The following is a 14,542-nucleotide window of genomic DNA, read 5'->3' on the forward strand; positions in this document are numbered from 1 at the left end:
CCAATGTCCCCAGAGATGAGATGGGGACACGCTGGGTGGGCAGTGGGCTCCGTGTCACCACTGCCTGTGTCACCCCTTGTCCCCAGCGCTGAAAGACAGGGACATGATGGGTGAGAGACCCCAAGGCGCAGGACAGAGGGACACTGGAGGGTGGGACATGTTTAATGCACAGTGCCACCATGTGCCCTGTCCCCGAGATGTCCCCCAGCCGAGGCTGGGCTCCCCACGGCTGCTCTGCTGCTCCCTGGGGATCCTCTCCTGGGCTGGGGCGGCTCTGGGGGTGCCCCAGCTCCAGCGTGGGGGTCCCAGGGCTCACAGGAGGAAGGACACAGGCTTGTGGTGGCTCTGGGGGTCTCAGGGTGACACTGTGGGCTCTGGGGGCTTTCCTGGATCCATTTCTGGGCTCCCATGGAGAAGGAAATGAACTTGGGCAGGGGTGGCACTGAGGGGCTCCCAGCCCTGGTTTTGGAGTCCCACAGCTCACACTGTTGTGGCTCTGGGGGTTTTCCTGGCTGCATTTTTGGGGTCCTGTGGCCCACATGATGGTGGTTCTGGGGGCTCTTTCTCCTGGTCCCATTTTCAGGGTCCTGTGGCTCAGATGATGGCAGCTCTGGGGGTTCTCCTGGCCCTGTTTTTGGGCTCCTGTGGCTCAGATGATGATGGCTTTGGGCTGTGGTGGCTCTGGGGATTCTCCATTCCCACCTTTGGGGGCTCTCCATTGCCATCTTTGGGGGTTCTCCATTGCCATCTTTGGGGTCCTGTGGCTCAGATGGTGATGGCTTTGGGCTGTGGTGGCTTTGGGTGTTCTCCATTGCCATTTTTGGGCTCCTGTGGCTCGGATGATGGTGGCTTTGGGCTGTGGGGGTTCTCCATTCCCACCTTTGCGTTCCCCAGCCCAGCCAAGGCCGCCCCCGGCCCGCGCGTCCCCGCGGCGCTCAGAACCCGAAGTCGCCGTGCTGGCGGCGGCCGAGGGCGCGCTGTGCCTGCGCGATGGAGTCGTCGGCGCGGCGGCCGAGCTCGCGGCACTCGCGCAGGGCCTGGCCCAGCTGCCGCGTGGCCTCCTCCAGCACGGCGCTGCGCCGCGCCGGCCGCGCCTCCCAGAACCCGGCGCGCACCCAGGGCTGCGGGGGCTCCGCGGGCGCCGCGGCGGCGGGCGCGCCCTCCCCGTCCAGCGCCGCGTCCAGCTCGCGGCACAGGCGGAAGAGCTCGCTGCCGCGGCCCGCCACGCGCTGCCCGTCGATGGCCTTGAGGCCGGGCAGCATGGCGGCCAGCGCGGCGCGGTAGGCCGGCGCGGCGCACAGCGGGTTGGCCAGGCCGCCGCGCGGGTCCCGCAGGCGCAGGCTCTCCAGGTGCCGCAGGCCCCGCAGGCAGCGCAGCTGGCGCAGGCTGCGCAGGCGGTTGCCCGCCAGGTTGAGCTGGCGCAGGCTGCGGCAGCCCCGCAGCGGCTCCACGCTGGCCACGCGGTTGGCGGCCAGGTTGAGCACGGCCAGGGCGCGCAGCGCGGCCAGCGGCGCCAGCCCCGCGATGGCGTTGCCCGACAGGTCCAGCCACTCGAGGTTGGAGCAGTCGGCCAGGCAGCCCAGGTGCGCGATGCCGCGGCCCCGCAGCCGCAGCAGCAGGATGGACTCCAGCGAGAACTCGCCCGTCGTGGCCTTGAGCAGCGCCGGCGTCACCCGCACCCCGGAGCCTTCGTCCTCCTCCTCCTCCTCTTCCTCCTCCTCCTCCTCCGAGGGCTCCGACACCTCCGGCTCCTCTGGCGCCTCCTCCCCGCGCCCCTCCATCCCTACGGGGAGGTCCTGGGGGGACAGCGGGGCTGGGGTGGCACCGGTGACCCACTGAGATGGCCTTGGGGTGTCCTGGGGTGTGGGGACACGTGTGGTGTGCGAGTGGGGCACAAGGACACACGTGGGGCATGACTGGAGGTGTCACCTGTTCCTCCCCATGCCCCTCCATCCCCATGAGGGCTCCCGATCAGGAAAAGGGGCTGAGGGTGGCACTGGGGAATGGCTCTGGAAGGACACTCTGGTGTATCCAGGGCTGTGGGGACACGTGTGGGACACATCTGTGCAGGAACTGGGGGGCAGAGACATATGTGGGAAACATCTGGGGGTGTCTTGGGGGGGTGGGGACACCGGTAGGACCCAAAGGCCATTGGTGTGGTCGGGGGACACGCGGGGGTCATTTCTGGGGTGAACCTGGGGCACAGGGACAGCCCCAGAGCCCACGGGGAGCCCCCACATCCCAACCGGCCCTCACCCCCACACCCCCCAGACCCACCGTGTTCCATCCCCCGGTGCCCCCAGACCTCCCCATTCCCCCCGTCGGTGCCCCCGTTACACCGCAGCGCTCCCGCATCCAGCCCCGTCCCCACAGATCCCCCCCCCGTTCCCTCCCCGCTGCTCCCAGATCCTTTTGTGGTGCCCCCGTGACCACCCCCGAGCCCCTCCATTCCACCCGCCCCTCTCCGCCCCCCAGGTCCCCCAAAATTCCCCAAATTCCCCAAATCCCCCCCAAATCCCCGCTCCCCCCCCGCCCCCCCCCCCGGCTCTCACCGCACGGCGGCTCCCGGCGGCCCCCGAGGCCCCGCCCCCTGTTGCCATGGGGACTGGACCCGCCCCCGTTGCCGTAGGGACGAGGTCCCGCCCACCATGAGGCCACACCCCCGTCTCGCCCCTTGTTTTGGTCACGCCCCTTCCCCGGGGCCACGCCCCCTTCTTCCGCCCCACGCCCCCCGCTGCCCCCGGCCCGTGTGCGGGGCCCGCGATCCCGGAGATTTCCATAAAAACGGGGCTTTATTGGCACTGCGGGACACCCCCGCCGCCCCCTGCCCATGGGGGGAACACCCCTCCCGGAGATTTCCATAAAAACGGGGCTTTATTGGCACTGCGGCCTCACCCCTGCCGCCCCCTGCCCGCGACCGGGACACCTCTCCCGTCCCCGCCCTGGGGTCCTCCCGCGTCCCTCTCACCGGGGGCTTTCCAGCGCCACCGGCCACCACGCTCCGGGGCCGCTCCTGCGCCGCTGCCCGTGGCAGAACGGGCCGGGATCCTCTGGGATGCTGTGGGATTCCCCCTGCCGGGGCCCCCGGCACATCCCGGCGCTCAGGACGTGGCACCGGCGCATCCTGGCACCTTCAGGGCTGAGGGGTCACCACCGGCACTGCTGCAAGCACTGGCACGGCTCGGTGCAGAGTGCCAAGGATGCAGCACTGGCAGCAGCTGGGAAACCCAGCCCTTCCCAGTGCTCAGGATGTGCCACTGGGGAACCTGGCACACCCCAGTGCTCAGGATGTGCCACTGGCAGCCACTGGGGCCCCCTGGCACATCCCCGGCAGCCATCAGGGTCCATGGCACCTGCCAGCACCTCCTGGCACTGCAGCGCCAAGGACTCACCACCGGCATCCACCGGAGTCCCTGGCACCTGCGGGCGTTCAGGGGCACAGGGTGGGGGGCTCTGGCCAGCCCAGCTGGGACCCAGTGACACCGGTGCCAGTGGCAGAGGTGGCTGTGGCCATCCCCGCACCGGTGGTGCCCGTCCCCATCCCCGTGCCCGTCCCCATGCCCGTCCCTGTGCCCGTGCCGGTGCCGTGGGTGCGCTCGTGGCGCTCCAGGTGCGTTTTGCGGGTGAAGCCGCGGCCGCAGCGGGCGCAGTGGTGCGGCCGCAGCCCCGTGTGCACGGCCTGGTGCCGGCCCAGGTTGGTCTTGGAGCTGAAGCGGCGGCCGCAGCGGGCGCAGGCGTGGGGCCGCGTGCCCGAGTGCACCAGCAGGTGCCGCGCCAGGTGCGCCTTGCGCCCGAAGCCGCGCCCGCACTGGGGGCACGCGAAGGGGCGCTGGGCAGGGGGCACCTGCGGGTCCTGGGGGTCCTGGGTGTGGCCCTGGCTGCTTTTGGCACCGGGCACGTGCGGCTGGTGCTGGTGGTCCTGGGCACCGGGTGCCTGCGGGGGCTGCAGGAGGGGCGTGGGGTCCTGGGCACAGCCGTGGCTGCCGTTGGCACCGGGCACCTGTGGCAGGAGCTGGGGGTCCTGCACGAAGGGGGGCTCGGCCGTGGGCACCGGTGGGGGGTGCTGGGGGTCCTGGGCCCCGGGCTCCTGTGGGGGCTGCAGGGGGTGCTGGGGGTGCTGGGCACAGCCGAGGGCTTGGCTCTCCAGATGCTGCCACAGGTGCGAGGATGAGTTCTGCTTCCAGGGGATGCCCGTGCCACACTGGGGGCAAATGAGCAGATTCTCCTCGGCAGGGCCGTCCCCGTCCCCGTCCCCGCACTCATCCAGGTGTCCGTTCCCAGCTGCCGGCACCGCTCCCGCGTGCAGCCCCAGGTGCGGCGCGGGGCTCCGCTTCCAGGCGAGGCCGATCTCACACCCCGGGCAGGGCAGCGGCTTCTCCTCGGCAGGGCCGTGCCCGTCCCCGTGGCCCGGGGCGGGGTCCCCGTGCAGGCGCAGGTGGCGCAGCAGGTGCTGGCGGTGGGCGAAGCGGCGGGCGCAGCGCGGGCAGGGGTGCGGCCGCTCGCCGGTGTGCGTGCGCAGGTGCCGGTCCAGGTGCGTTTTCTTGCGGAAGCGGCGGGCGCAGCGCGGGCAGGGGTAGGGCCGCTCGCCGGTGTGCGTGCGCAGGTGCGAGCGCAGGTGGATGCGCTGGCGGAAGCGGCGGCCGCAGTGCGGGCACGGGAAGGGCCGCTCGCCCGTGTGCACCCGCAGGTGCCGCGTCAGGTGCGCCTTCTTGCCGAAGGCCTTCCCGCACTGCGGGCAGCAGAAGGGCCGCGGGCCGGGCTGCGAGCAGCGCCCGCCGGGGCCGGGGCTCATCCCCGCGCCCGTGCCGGCGCCCATCCCGAAGGCGATCCCGATGCCGTCCAGGTGCGGCCCCGGCCCCCAGGCCGGCAGCACCCCGTAGCCCAGCTCCTCGGGGCACGGCTCCTCCGCCTTGCAGGCGCCGGCCATCCCCGGGGGCCCGGCGGGCTCGGGGGGGAGGGCGCCGGGCAGGGGCGGCGGCGCCAGCGGGGCCCCGGTTCCGGCCGCGGCCGCCCAGGCCTCGGCCTCATCCTCCTCCTCCTCCACCTTCACCTTCCGCACCAGCCACGGCTCTGCGGGGACACGGGAGGGGACGTGCCAACGCCAGGGCACGGCCACCGGGACACGGGAGCTGCCACCCGAGGACGCGGAGCTGCCACTGGCACCGGGCACGGTGACCGCCAAGGCCAACGGCACCGGGGACGTGGTGACCGTCACTTCAAGGACCTGGCACGGTCCCTGGCCTGGGGACACGGTGACCGTGCCCCAGGGACCCAGCGCTGCCACCAGCCCCAGGACAGGGTGGCAGTGCCCGTGTGGCCCCCGCTCCCGGGACACGCCTGGCACTGCCGCTGCGCCCGTCCCTCACCTGAGTCGTGCAGCTCTGGCTCCCCTGGGTCATCCCTCTCATCCTCGGGGGGCACCTCCGCCTTGGGGACCACCAGCCGTTCTGGGGTGACAAAGAGCCACAGACAGGTCCCTCCCGGCTCAGGGGGGCCCCGAGCCCCCCGGGCCCCACCGAGACCCCCCCGAATCCCCCAGTGCCCACCTGAGCCGGTGCATCCCGGTGCTTCCATCTCCTGCGGCTCCGTCCTGGCCACGGGGGGACCTGCGGGGCGGGAGCACGGGGTGAGCCCCCCCAGACCCGAGCTCGGGACCCCCTGCCCGGCGGGGGTCGGGATCCCCGGGACCCCCGGGCACGGTGGGGGCGGACACTCTCCTGTCCTGCCTGGTGGGTCTGGAGGGGTTCGGGGGCAATCCGGGGGGGTTCAGGGGGGTCAGGCAGGGTTCGCAGGGATCCGGGGGGCTCTCGGGGGATTCCGGGGGGCTCTGGGGTGTTCCAAGGGGTTCCCGTGGAGCGGCGTCCCCGTCCTGGTGCCCCAGGAGCTCACGGCCACCCCAGCCCCGTTCTCCGCCCGCCCTGGGCCCCCCCGTACCCCCACCCGAGCCCCTTTCGCAGCCCCAGCCCCCCTCGGTCGCCCCCCGAGCCGTTTTTGTTCCCCGCTGTCCCCTCCGCGCCCCCTTCCCGTCCCCGCCCGCCCATCCTGCCCCTCCCCGCCGGCCCCCCGCCCTTCCTGCCGCTCCCGGTGCCGCTCTCGGCCACGATCCCGCTCCGCTCCCGCTCCCGCCGTACCCGCGGCCTCGGGGCTGCCCCGGCCCCACCGGCGCCGCCGCCGGCGCCGCCGCCGCCGCCGCCGCGCCCCGCCCCCCGCGGTGGCCGCCGGTCCCCCCGCCCCGCCGGGACCGCCCCCCCGTGCCCGCACCCCCGCGCTCCCCCCGGTGTCCCCGGTGTCCCTGTGTGTCCGCACCACTGTGCCGTACCGCGTGTGGGGGGGACACGGACACGGACACGGCTGGGCTGGGGACAGCATGGGGGGGCATGGGGACACGGACGGGGACACGGTGGGGACACAGACAGGGACACAGAGGGGACACGGACAGGGACATGGCTGGGGACAGCCTGGGGGGGGCATGGGGACACAGACAGGGACACAGGGGGGACACGGGGGAGACATGGACAGGGACACAGGGGGGACACGGACACGGCTGGGCTGGGGACAGCATGTAGGGGGCATGGGGACACGGACAGGGACACAGGGGGGACACGGGAAGGGACACGGCTAAGTTCGGGGCGGCATGGGGGCCATGGAGACACGGACAGGGACACGGGGGGGACACGGGACAGGGACACAGGGGGGACACGGACAGGGACAGGAGCACACCAGAGGCCTTGGGGACACTCAGGGAGACGTGGGGACAACAATGGGCAAGGACACGGGGTAGAAACGGCGACACGAAGGGCATGGAGGGGACACGGAGGGCACGGGGGGACACAGGGGGGACACGGAGGACACTGTGTGGGGGGACATGGGAGAACACAGGACCGGGCTGTGAGGGTACACGGGGCTGGGAGGACACAGGAGACATGAGGGGACACAGGATAGGGACGTGGGGACACAGGGGGGCTGAGCGTGAGCAGGACCCGCTGTCCCGCCACATCCGTGTCCCCGCGCCCCGTGCCGGATCCCGGATGTCCCGTGCCATTGCCTTCTCCCGGGAAACGGGGAGATGTCACCCCCGTGTCACCATGGCCCCCGAGCCGCCAGCTGTGCCCAATCGGCGTCACCACAGCTGGTGGCACTTCTGGGGACTTCCCATAAATCCCGGAGCCACTGGGGCCGGTGAGCCAGAGCTGGGGCCGGTGAGTGGCGCTGGGGTGGGTGACACTGGGGTGGGTGCCATTGGGGTGAGTGACACTGGGGTGGGTGCCATTGGAGTGGGTGCCATTGGGGTGGGTGCCATTGGGGTGGGTGACATTGGGGTGACCCTGCTGGACCCCTGGCCGGGAGGACACGCAGGAATTGTGACCATGGGGACACCTGGATCCCACTTTTGCAGGGACACCGGATCGGCCATGGCCGCGGTGGCGGGGCCGGGGGTCACCGCAGGGGTGGCGGCCATCACGGTGCTGTGGGTGACAGCCGTGGGGGCAGCCACGGGGTGAGCAACGGGAACGGGAACGGGGAACGGGGAACAGGAATGGGAGTGGGAATGGGGAACGGGGACTGGGAATGGGGAATGGGGAATGGGAATGGGAAATGGGACAGGGAATGGGAATGGGAATGGGAACAGAGACTGGGGGACTGGGAACGGGGAATGGGGAATGGGGAATGGGGAATGGGGAATGGGGAATAGGGGATGGGAAATGGGACAGAAAATGGGAATGGGGATGGGAACAGAGACTGGGGGACTGGGAACGGGAACGGGGAACGGGGAACAGGAATGGGAGTGGGGAATGGGAAACGGGGACTGGGAATGGGGAATGGGAATGGGGAATAAGGGATGGGAAATGGGACAGAAAATGGGAATGGGAAGGGGAATGGGAATGGGAAATGGGAACTGGGAATGGGTTTGGGAGCTGGGAAAGAGAGCTGGGAATTGGAGGTGCAGAATGGAGATCGGGGCCTGGTACTGGGAATGGGGACTGGGAGCTGGGAATGGGAGGCAGGATCTGGGGTGGGAACAGGGTGGGAGCTGGGGCGGGTGCCAGAAGGCAGGATGGTTCCCTGGTGGGTGCCTGCGTGGAGCTGGGAGCTGGGGTGTGTGTCCGGAGTGGGGATGGATGGGGAGGGCCAGATGGGAGCTGGGCTGGAGCTGGGATTGTGCTGGGTGCTGGCGGGTGCTGGGCGGATCCCGGGGGTGTCCCGGGCGGATCCCGGGCGGATCCTGGACAGATCCCGCATGGATCCGGGCTGATCCCGGGCGGATCCCGGCGAATCCCGCGGCTGCCCGCAGGCGCTGGTGCGAGCGGACGGTGCTGGTGACGGAGCAGGAGGAGGTGAGGCCGCGGCGCGAGGCCGCGGTGCCGTGTCCCAGTTTGTACCAGTACAGCCTGGCCGGGTGGCGCCTGGACCGGGGCCGCACGCGCCGGGAGCGCGGCAGCTCCGACGGGGACACCGAGCCCGCCCTCTGCTACATCTACCGGTGAGCCCGGGGGGGATGTGGCACCGGGCGGCACCGCGGGACGCTGCGTGACACCGCGGGACGCTGCGTGACACCGCGCTGTCCCCGCAGCCCCCCGGAGGTGCGGCCGGTGGCGCAGAACCGCACGGAGCGCGGCTGTTGTCCCGGCTGGAGCGGGGCCCGCTGCACCGAGGGTCAGTGAGGGGGGACACGGGGGTGGCACCCGGGGACATTCCCACCGTGCCATTCCCACCGGGGACTGCGATGGGCGTCACTCCCACCGTGTCACTCCCACCGGGAGCTGGGAGTGGGGCTGAGTGCCAGGACGGGAGCTGGGATGGGAGGTGGGATGGGAACTGGGAGCCAGGATGGGAGATGGGATGGGAACTGGGAGCCAGGATGGGAACTGGAAGCTGGAACTGGTGCTGGGATGTGATTTGGGAGCTGGGATGGGAACTGGGAGCTGGCATGGGAGTTGGCATGGGAACTGGGAGCCAGGATGGGAACTGGGAGCCGAGACCGGTGCTAGGATGGGAACTGGTTGCTGGGGTGGGAACTGGGAACTGGAATGGGAACTGGGAGCTGGGATGGGAACTGGGAACTGGAACTGATGCTGGGATGTGATTTGGGAGCTGGGATGGGAACTGGGAGCTGGGACTGGTGCTAGGATAGGAGCTGGGAGCTGGGACTGGTGCTGGGATGAGAACTGGGAGCCAGGATGGGAACTGAGAGCTGGGATGGGAACTGGGAGCTGGCATGGGAGTTGGGATGGGAACTGGGATGGGAACTGGGACCTGGGATTTGGGAACTGGGAGTAGGGACTGGTGCTAGGATGGGAACTGGGATGGGAACTTGGAGCTGGGACTGGTGTTGGGATGGGAACTGGGAGCCAGGACGGGAGTTGGGATGAGCGACACTCCCACCACGTCATTCCCACTGTGATGCCCTCACTGTGCCATTCCCTGTGGGTGCTGGGAGGGGTGCTGGGGTGCATGCCATCCCCTGCACCCCTCGGTGTCACCGCTGTCCCCGTCCCGCAGGCCCCGGCTCCCTGGGCCGCTGTTTCAGCACGTGGCAGTGCCAGGACGGCGCGGGCCACAACGGCAGCGCCATGAGCCGCGCCGAGTGCTGCCAGCAGCCCTGGGGACGCAGCTGGCAGCGCGGGGACGCCGGCGGGCCCTGCCTGCCCTGCACCCGCCTGCCCCTGGGCGGGGACGGGGGCTCCCCGCGCCACCGCAGCCCCCCGGCCACGTGCCAGGCCTGGGCCGGCTCCCGATTCCGCACCTTCGACGGGCGGCACTTCGGCGTCACCGGGAACTGCCGGTACGGCCTGGCCAGCGCCACCGACGGCACCTGGGACGTCACCGTCGGCCTGGGACAGCCACGGGTACCAGGGGCACGGGGAGGGCACTCAGAGTCACTGCCAGCCTGGAACAGGGCTGGGGTGGATGGTGGGGACAGGGATGGGGGACAGCGCCTGGGACGTCACCATCGGCCTGGGACAGCCATGGGTACCAGGGGCACGGGGAGGGCACTCACTGCCAGTGGGGAATGGGGCTGGGATGGATGGTGGGGACAGGGATGGGGGACAGCACCTGGGATGTCACCGGCGGCCTGGGACACCCACGGGTGCCGGGGGGCACGGGGAGGGCACTCAGAGTCACTGCCAGCCTGGAACAGGGCTGGGATGGATGGTGGGGACAGGGATGGGGGACAGCGCCTGGGATGTCACCGTCAGACACACAGACACTGGAAAGGGGGACAGGATGGGTCACCGGGGTCACTGCTCCTGTCCCCAGAGGGGGAGTAGGGCTGGGAGCTGAGATGTGTGATGGGGTGGGAAATGGGGTGGGAAATGGGGTGAAAACTGGGGTGGAACTGGGGTGGGGACTGGGGTGGGGACTGGGGTGGGGACTGGGATGGGGACTGGGGTGGGGACTGGCAGCTGGGATGGGAGCTGGAATGGGTTTTGGGGCTGGGACGGGTTTTGGGGCTGGAATGGGTTTTGGGGTCTGGAATGGGTTTTGGGGCTGGGATGGGGTTTGGGGCTGGAATGGGTTTTGGGGTCTGGAATGGGTTTTGGGGCTGGGATGGGGATTGGGGCTGGAATGGGTTTTGAGGCTGGAATGGGTTTTGGGGCTGGGATGGGGATTGGGGCTGGGATGGGTTTTGGGGCTGGAATGGGGTTTGGCACTGGGATGGGTTTTGGGGCTGGGATGGGTTTTGGGGCTGGAATGGGTTTTGGGGTCTGGAATGGGTTTTGGGGCTGGGATGGGGTTTGGGGCTGGAATGGGGTTTGGCACTGGGATGGGTTTTGGGGCTGGGGTGAGTTTGGGACCTGGGATGGGATTTGGGATGGCACACCCATGGGTCCATCCCTGGCGGCCATGGCACATGTGAGTGTCCCACCACCATCCCCACTGTCCCTGGCACTCCTGAGCATCCCAATTGTCCCTGGCACACCTGAGTGTCCCGGTGCCACCCCCTGCCACAGGAGCTGCACATGACCTTCGGGACGGACACGGTGGTGGCCCAGGGACGGAACGTGTCGGTGAACGGGGCAGCGGTGCCAGAGGGACGCCCCTACCTGCACAAAGGTGAGGCCCCCAAGGTCCCCAAGGCCACCAGGCCGGGGCAGGGTGGGGATGAGCCCCCAGCACCATCAGGAAGCACCAGGACAGGGTGATCAACCAGCTGCCACTGACTGGGATCCCTGTCCCCATCGTGTCCCCATCCCCATCTCCGTGCGCAGGGCTCGGTGTCACCTGGCCGGGCGACTGGGTGGCCGTGGCCAGCAGCCTGGGTGTGCGGGTGGCCTGGGACGGGCACCTGGCGGTGACAGTGACGGTGGAGCCCGAGCTGCGCGGTGGCACCTGGGGGCTCTGTGGCACCTACACCGACGACCCCGCAGGTGAGTCCCACACGCCCAGCGCCGCCCCCACCGCGCCTGGGTGACACCCCACGTGCCCCCACCCTGCCCGTGTCCCCCCCAGATGACTTCCTGCTCCCCGATGGGGACGTCGCCGCCATCGCCGCCACCTTTGCCAGCGCCTGGAAGGTGCCAATGGCCGGCACAGAGGTATCCGAGGGAGGTGGGCCAGGGTGACACCCCGTGCCCTCCGGGGGTCCCGGGGGTCGCCCCCGCGCTGAGGGACCCCCGGCTCAGCCCCCGTGCAGGGACGCGCCCGAGGGTGGCCCCAGGTGTGGCCCGGGGAACGCGGCGGCGGCGGCGGCCACGTGCGGGCGGCTGCTGGCACAGCCCTTCCGGCAGTGCCACGGCGAGGTCAGCGGTGCCAGGGGGGCTTGGGGGGCGCTGGAACGGCCGGGGGGGTCCATGAGGTCACGGGGGGGCTCCTGGGAGTTCCGGGGGATCCCAGAGTTGTTCTGGGATGTCCTGGGGGCTTTTGGGGGGTTTGGGAGGGTCCCAGGGGGTTCCAGAGAGGCCTGGGGAGCCTGGGAACTTCCCGTGGGGTTCTGCAGGATCCCAGGGGGTCAACGGGGTCCGGGGTCCTGGGGTGTCTTGGGGATTCCGGGAGGTACTGAGAGGTCTGGGAGATTCTGGGAGTTCATCCCGAGGGAGGTCCTGGGGTCTTCTGGGGTCTTCTGGGATGTTCTGGGATGTTCTGAGATGTTCTGGGATGTTCTGAGATGTTCTGGGGTCTTCTGGGCTGTTCTGAAATGTCCTGGGCTGTTCTGGGATGTTCTGGGGTCTTCTAGGGAGTCTTTGAGGATTCTCACTGCTGCTCCCCTCCCAGGTGGATCCCAGCGGGTTCTATGCGGCGTGTGTGGCACTGCTGTGCGGGGACGGGGACCCCCTGTCACCCCCCGGTCCCCTGCCATCCCCTGATCCCCTGTCACCCTCTGATCCCCTGTCACCTCCCGATCCCCTGTCACCTCCCGATCCTCTGTCACTCCCTGATCCCCTGCCATCCCCTGATCCCCTGCCACCCCCCGGTCCCCCCGTTCCCGCTCCCGCCGCCGCCTGTGCCACGTTCGCCGCCTACGCCCGGGAGTGCTCCCGCCGCCAGCTCCCCGTCCCCTGGCGCCGCCCCGGCCTCTGCGGTAGGAACCGGGGCTGTCCCCCCGCCCGCCGCCCCCTCCCCGCCGTGCCCCGGTGCCACCGCGGTGTCGCCTGTCCCCAGAGCGCCGCTGCGGGGCCGGGCAGCGCTTCTCGGACTGCGTGTCGCTGTGCCCCGTCACCTGCGCCACCGCGGGCGGCGCCGAGCCGGGCCCGTGCCAGCGCCACTGCCACGGCGGCTGCGAGTGCGGCCCGGGGCTGGCCCGGGACGGCCCCGGCTGCGTCCCCCCGGCCGCCTGCCCCTGCCACCACCGGCGGCAGCGCTACGAGCCCGGCCAGAGCATCCGCCAGCGCTGCAACCGATGGTGGGTGGCACCGCGGGGACAGCGGCGGCTCCGGGCTGGGGGGACACCCACTGGGGGCGACCCCGCTGATGGGCAGCCCCAGGGTCCCCTTTGGAGCGTCCCCCCCGTCCTGGTGTGCTCCACGGTGTCCCCTCACCCCGGGGTCCCTGTAGAGTGTCCCCCGTTATCCCAGGTTCCCTGTGATGTCCCCCAGTGTCCCCTGCCACATGTCCCCCCCAGCCTGGTGTCCCCCATGGTGTCCCCTCACCCCGGGGTCCCTGTAGAGTGTCCCCCTTCATCCCAGGCTCCCTGTGACGTCCCCCATTGTCCCAGTGTCACCTGTCATGTGTCCCCCATCCTGGGGTCGCTCCAGGTGTCCCCCAAGCCTGGAGTGCCCCGCAGTGTCTGGGGTGCCCCGCAGTGTCCCCCCCTTCCCTCAGCTCCCCTTTCCCCGCGCTGAGCGGTGTCCCCGGTGTCCCCAGCACGTGCGAGGGTGGCCGCTGGCGCTGTGAGCAGCAGCGGTGCCCGGCCGAGTGCGCGGTGCTGGGGGGACGTCACTTTGTCACCTTCGACCGCCGCCGCTTCTCCCTGCCGGCCGCGTGCGCGCACACCCTGCTGGAGGTGAGGGGACACGGGGACATCGGGGCTGGCCGGGCGGTGACGGGGCGCAGCTCTGGGGGTGGCCGTGGTGCTGTGCTGGTGGCGGGGAGGTGGCCGCGGTGGCCGTGGGGGTGATGGGGGCAGGTGGCCGTGGTGGCCGTGGCGGTGGCTTGGTGGGTGGTGGCCGCGGTGACAGGGCTCTCTCGGGGTTGTCACCGTGTCGCTGTCCCCAGGACTTCGTGTCGGGGCGGCTGCTGATCACAGCCGAGCACGAGCCGTGTGACAGCCACCTGGGCTGTCCCCGCAGCCTCACCGTCATCACCAGCCGCACCACGGCGCGGCTCCACGGCACAGGTGACACACCTGGACAGGACAGGGACCCGGACCGGGACTGGCATTGTCCCCGCACCCTGGTGGTGGTGTGGCAGCCGCCCCAGTGCCTGTCCCCAGTGTCCCTGTGGCAGTGGTCTCATCCCTGTGCCCACCCCCCTGTCCCTACGGCAGCGGGTGACATCTCAGTACTGGTCCCCAATGTCCCTTGTAGCAATGGTCTCATCCCTGTGCCACCCTCTTGTCCCCATGGCAGCTGGTGACATCTCAGTGCCCGTCCCCAGTGTCCCTGTGGCAGTGGTCTCATCCCTGTGCCCACCTCCCTGTCCCTACGGCAGCGGGTGACATCCCAGTGCCCGTCCCCAAGGCTCCGTGGCAGCGGGAGCCACTCCGGTCCCTGTCCCTGCTGTTCCCGTACCGCCCATCGCTTCTGCCCCACGGTGCCACTGCTGTCGCCCGCAGGGGAGGTGACAGTGGCCGGGCGGGAGGTGACGCTGCCCTTCTCCGGTGCCGGGCTGAGCATCCGCCGCGCGTCCTCGGCCTTCCTGCACCTGCAGCTGCCCGAGGCGCACCTGCTCTGGGGTCTGGGCACCCCCGACACCTTCATCACCCTGCAGCCCGCCATGGCCGGCGCGGTGAGCGGGAACGCCGGGGGCTGCGGGTGGGCCAGGGGGACGGAGCCGCTGGGATGGGGCTGGGCTGGGATGGAGCCGCTGGGATGGGGCTGTGTCCTGCTCTGGGGTGGAGCCGCTGGGATGGGGTTGTGCTGGCATCCGGGATGGAGGCGCT

General features: G+C 70.5%; 3 protein-coding genes across 3 annotated transcripts in view; 1 reads left to right on the forward strand and 2 right to left on the reverse strand.

Moving 5' to 3' along the window:
• Positions 1 to 608: 608 nt before the first annotated feature.
• LRRC61 (leucine rich repeat containing 61) lies at positions 609 to 2,600 on the reverse strand. The gene is made up of 2 exons (XM_054273189.1): positions 2,553 to 2,600; positions 609 to 1,796 (listed from the first exon to the last, which is right to left on the reverse strand). Exons 1-2 carry the CDS (start codon positions 2,598 to 2,600, stop codon positions 936 to 938), a joined length of 909 nt encoding a protein of 302 aa, XP_054129164.1. The 3' UTR covers positions 609 to 935.
• A 743-nt stretch (positions 2,601 to 3,343) lies between these two features.
• Positions 3,344 to 6,177, reverse strand: ZNF467 (zinc finger protein 467). The gene is made up of 4 exons (XM_054273172.1): positions 6,132 to 6,177; positions 5,547 to 5,606; positions 5,367 to 5,447; positions 3,344 to 5,070 (listed from the first exon to the last, which is right to left on the reverse strand). Exons 2-4 carry the CDS (start codon positions 5,572 to 5,574, stop codon positions 3,431 to 3,433), a joined length of 1,749 nt encoding a protein of 582 aa, XP_054129147.1. The 5' UTR covers positions 5,575 to 5,606; positions 6,132 to 6,177; the 3' UTR covers positions 3,344 to 3,430.
• Positions 6,178 to 7,412: 1,235 nt separating this feature from the next.
• Positions 7,413 to 14,542, forward strand: part of LOC128935224 (SCO-spondin-like) — a 34,745-nt gene continuing 27,615 nt past the window's right edge. The window contains 13 exon segments of the mRNA XM_054273371.1: positions 7,413 to 7,498; positions 8,294 to 8,482; positions 8,573 to 8,655; positions 9,502 to 9,848; positions 10,956 to 11,058; positions 11,214 to 11,372; positions 11,455 to 11,540; positions 11,628 to 11,744; positions 12,217 to 12,523; positions 12,604 to 12,844; positions 13,306 to 13,444; positions 13,657 to 13,777; positions 14,216 to 14,388. Coding sequence (XP_054129346.1) covers positions 7,413 to 7,498; positions 8,294 to 8,482; positions 8,573 to 8,655; positions 9,502 to 9,848; positions 10,956 to 11,058; positions 11,214 to 11,372; positions 11,455 to 11,540; positions 11,628 to 11,744; positions 12,217 to 12,523; positions 12,604 to 12,844; positions 13,306 to 13,444; positions 13,657 to 13,777; positions 14,216 to 14,388 — 2,151 coding nt within the window.

The sequence above is a fragment of the Melozone crissalis genome, unplaced genomic scaffold, assembly GCF_028551555.1.
Source record: "Melozone crissalis strain CALT ecotype California unplaced genomic scaffold, PUWL_Pcris_2 ptg000016l_1, whole genome shotgun sequence".
In the NCBI taxonomy this organism is placed as follows: domain Eukaryota; kingdom Metazoa; phylum Chordata; class Aves; order Passeriformes; family Passerellidae; genus Melozone; species Melozone crissalis.

Excerpts from the sequence above, each read along its gene's own strand:
- LRRC61 (XM_054273189.1), bottom strand. The coding sequence starts at position 2,600 with ATGGCAACAGGGGGCGGGGCCTCGGGGGCCGCCGGGAGCCGCCGTGCG. Across the intron at positions 1,797-2,552 it reads CCGCCGGGAGCCGCCGTGCG|GACCTCCCCGTAGGGATGGA; the intron begins GTGAGAGCCGGG and ends CTGTCCCCCCAG.
- ZNF467 (XM_054273172.1), bottom strand. The coding sequence starts at position 5,574 with ATGGAAGCACCGGGATGCACCGGCTCAG. Across the intron at positions 5,448-5,546 it reads ACCGGGATGCACCGGCTCAG|AACGGCTGGTGGTCCCCAAG; the intron begins GTGGGCACTGGG and ends TTGTCACCCCAG. Across the intron at positions 5,071-5,366 it reads GCCAGAGCTGCACGACTCAG|AGCCGTGGCTGGTGCGGAAG; the intron begins GTGAGGGACGGG and ends GTGTCCCCGCAG.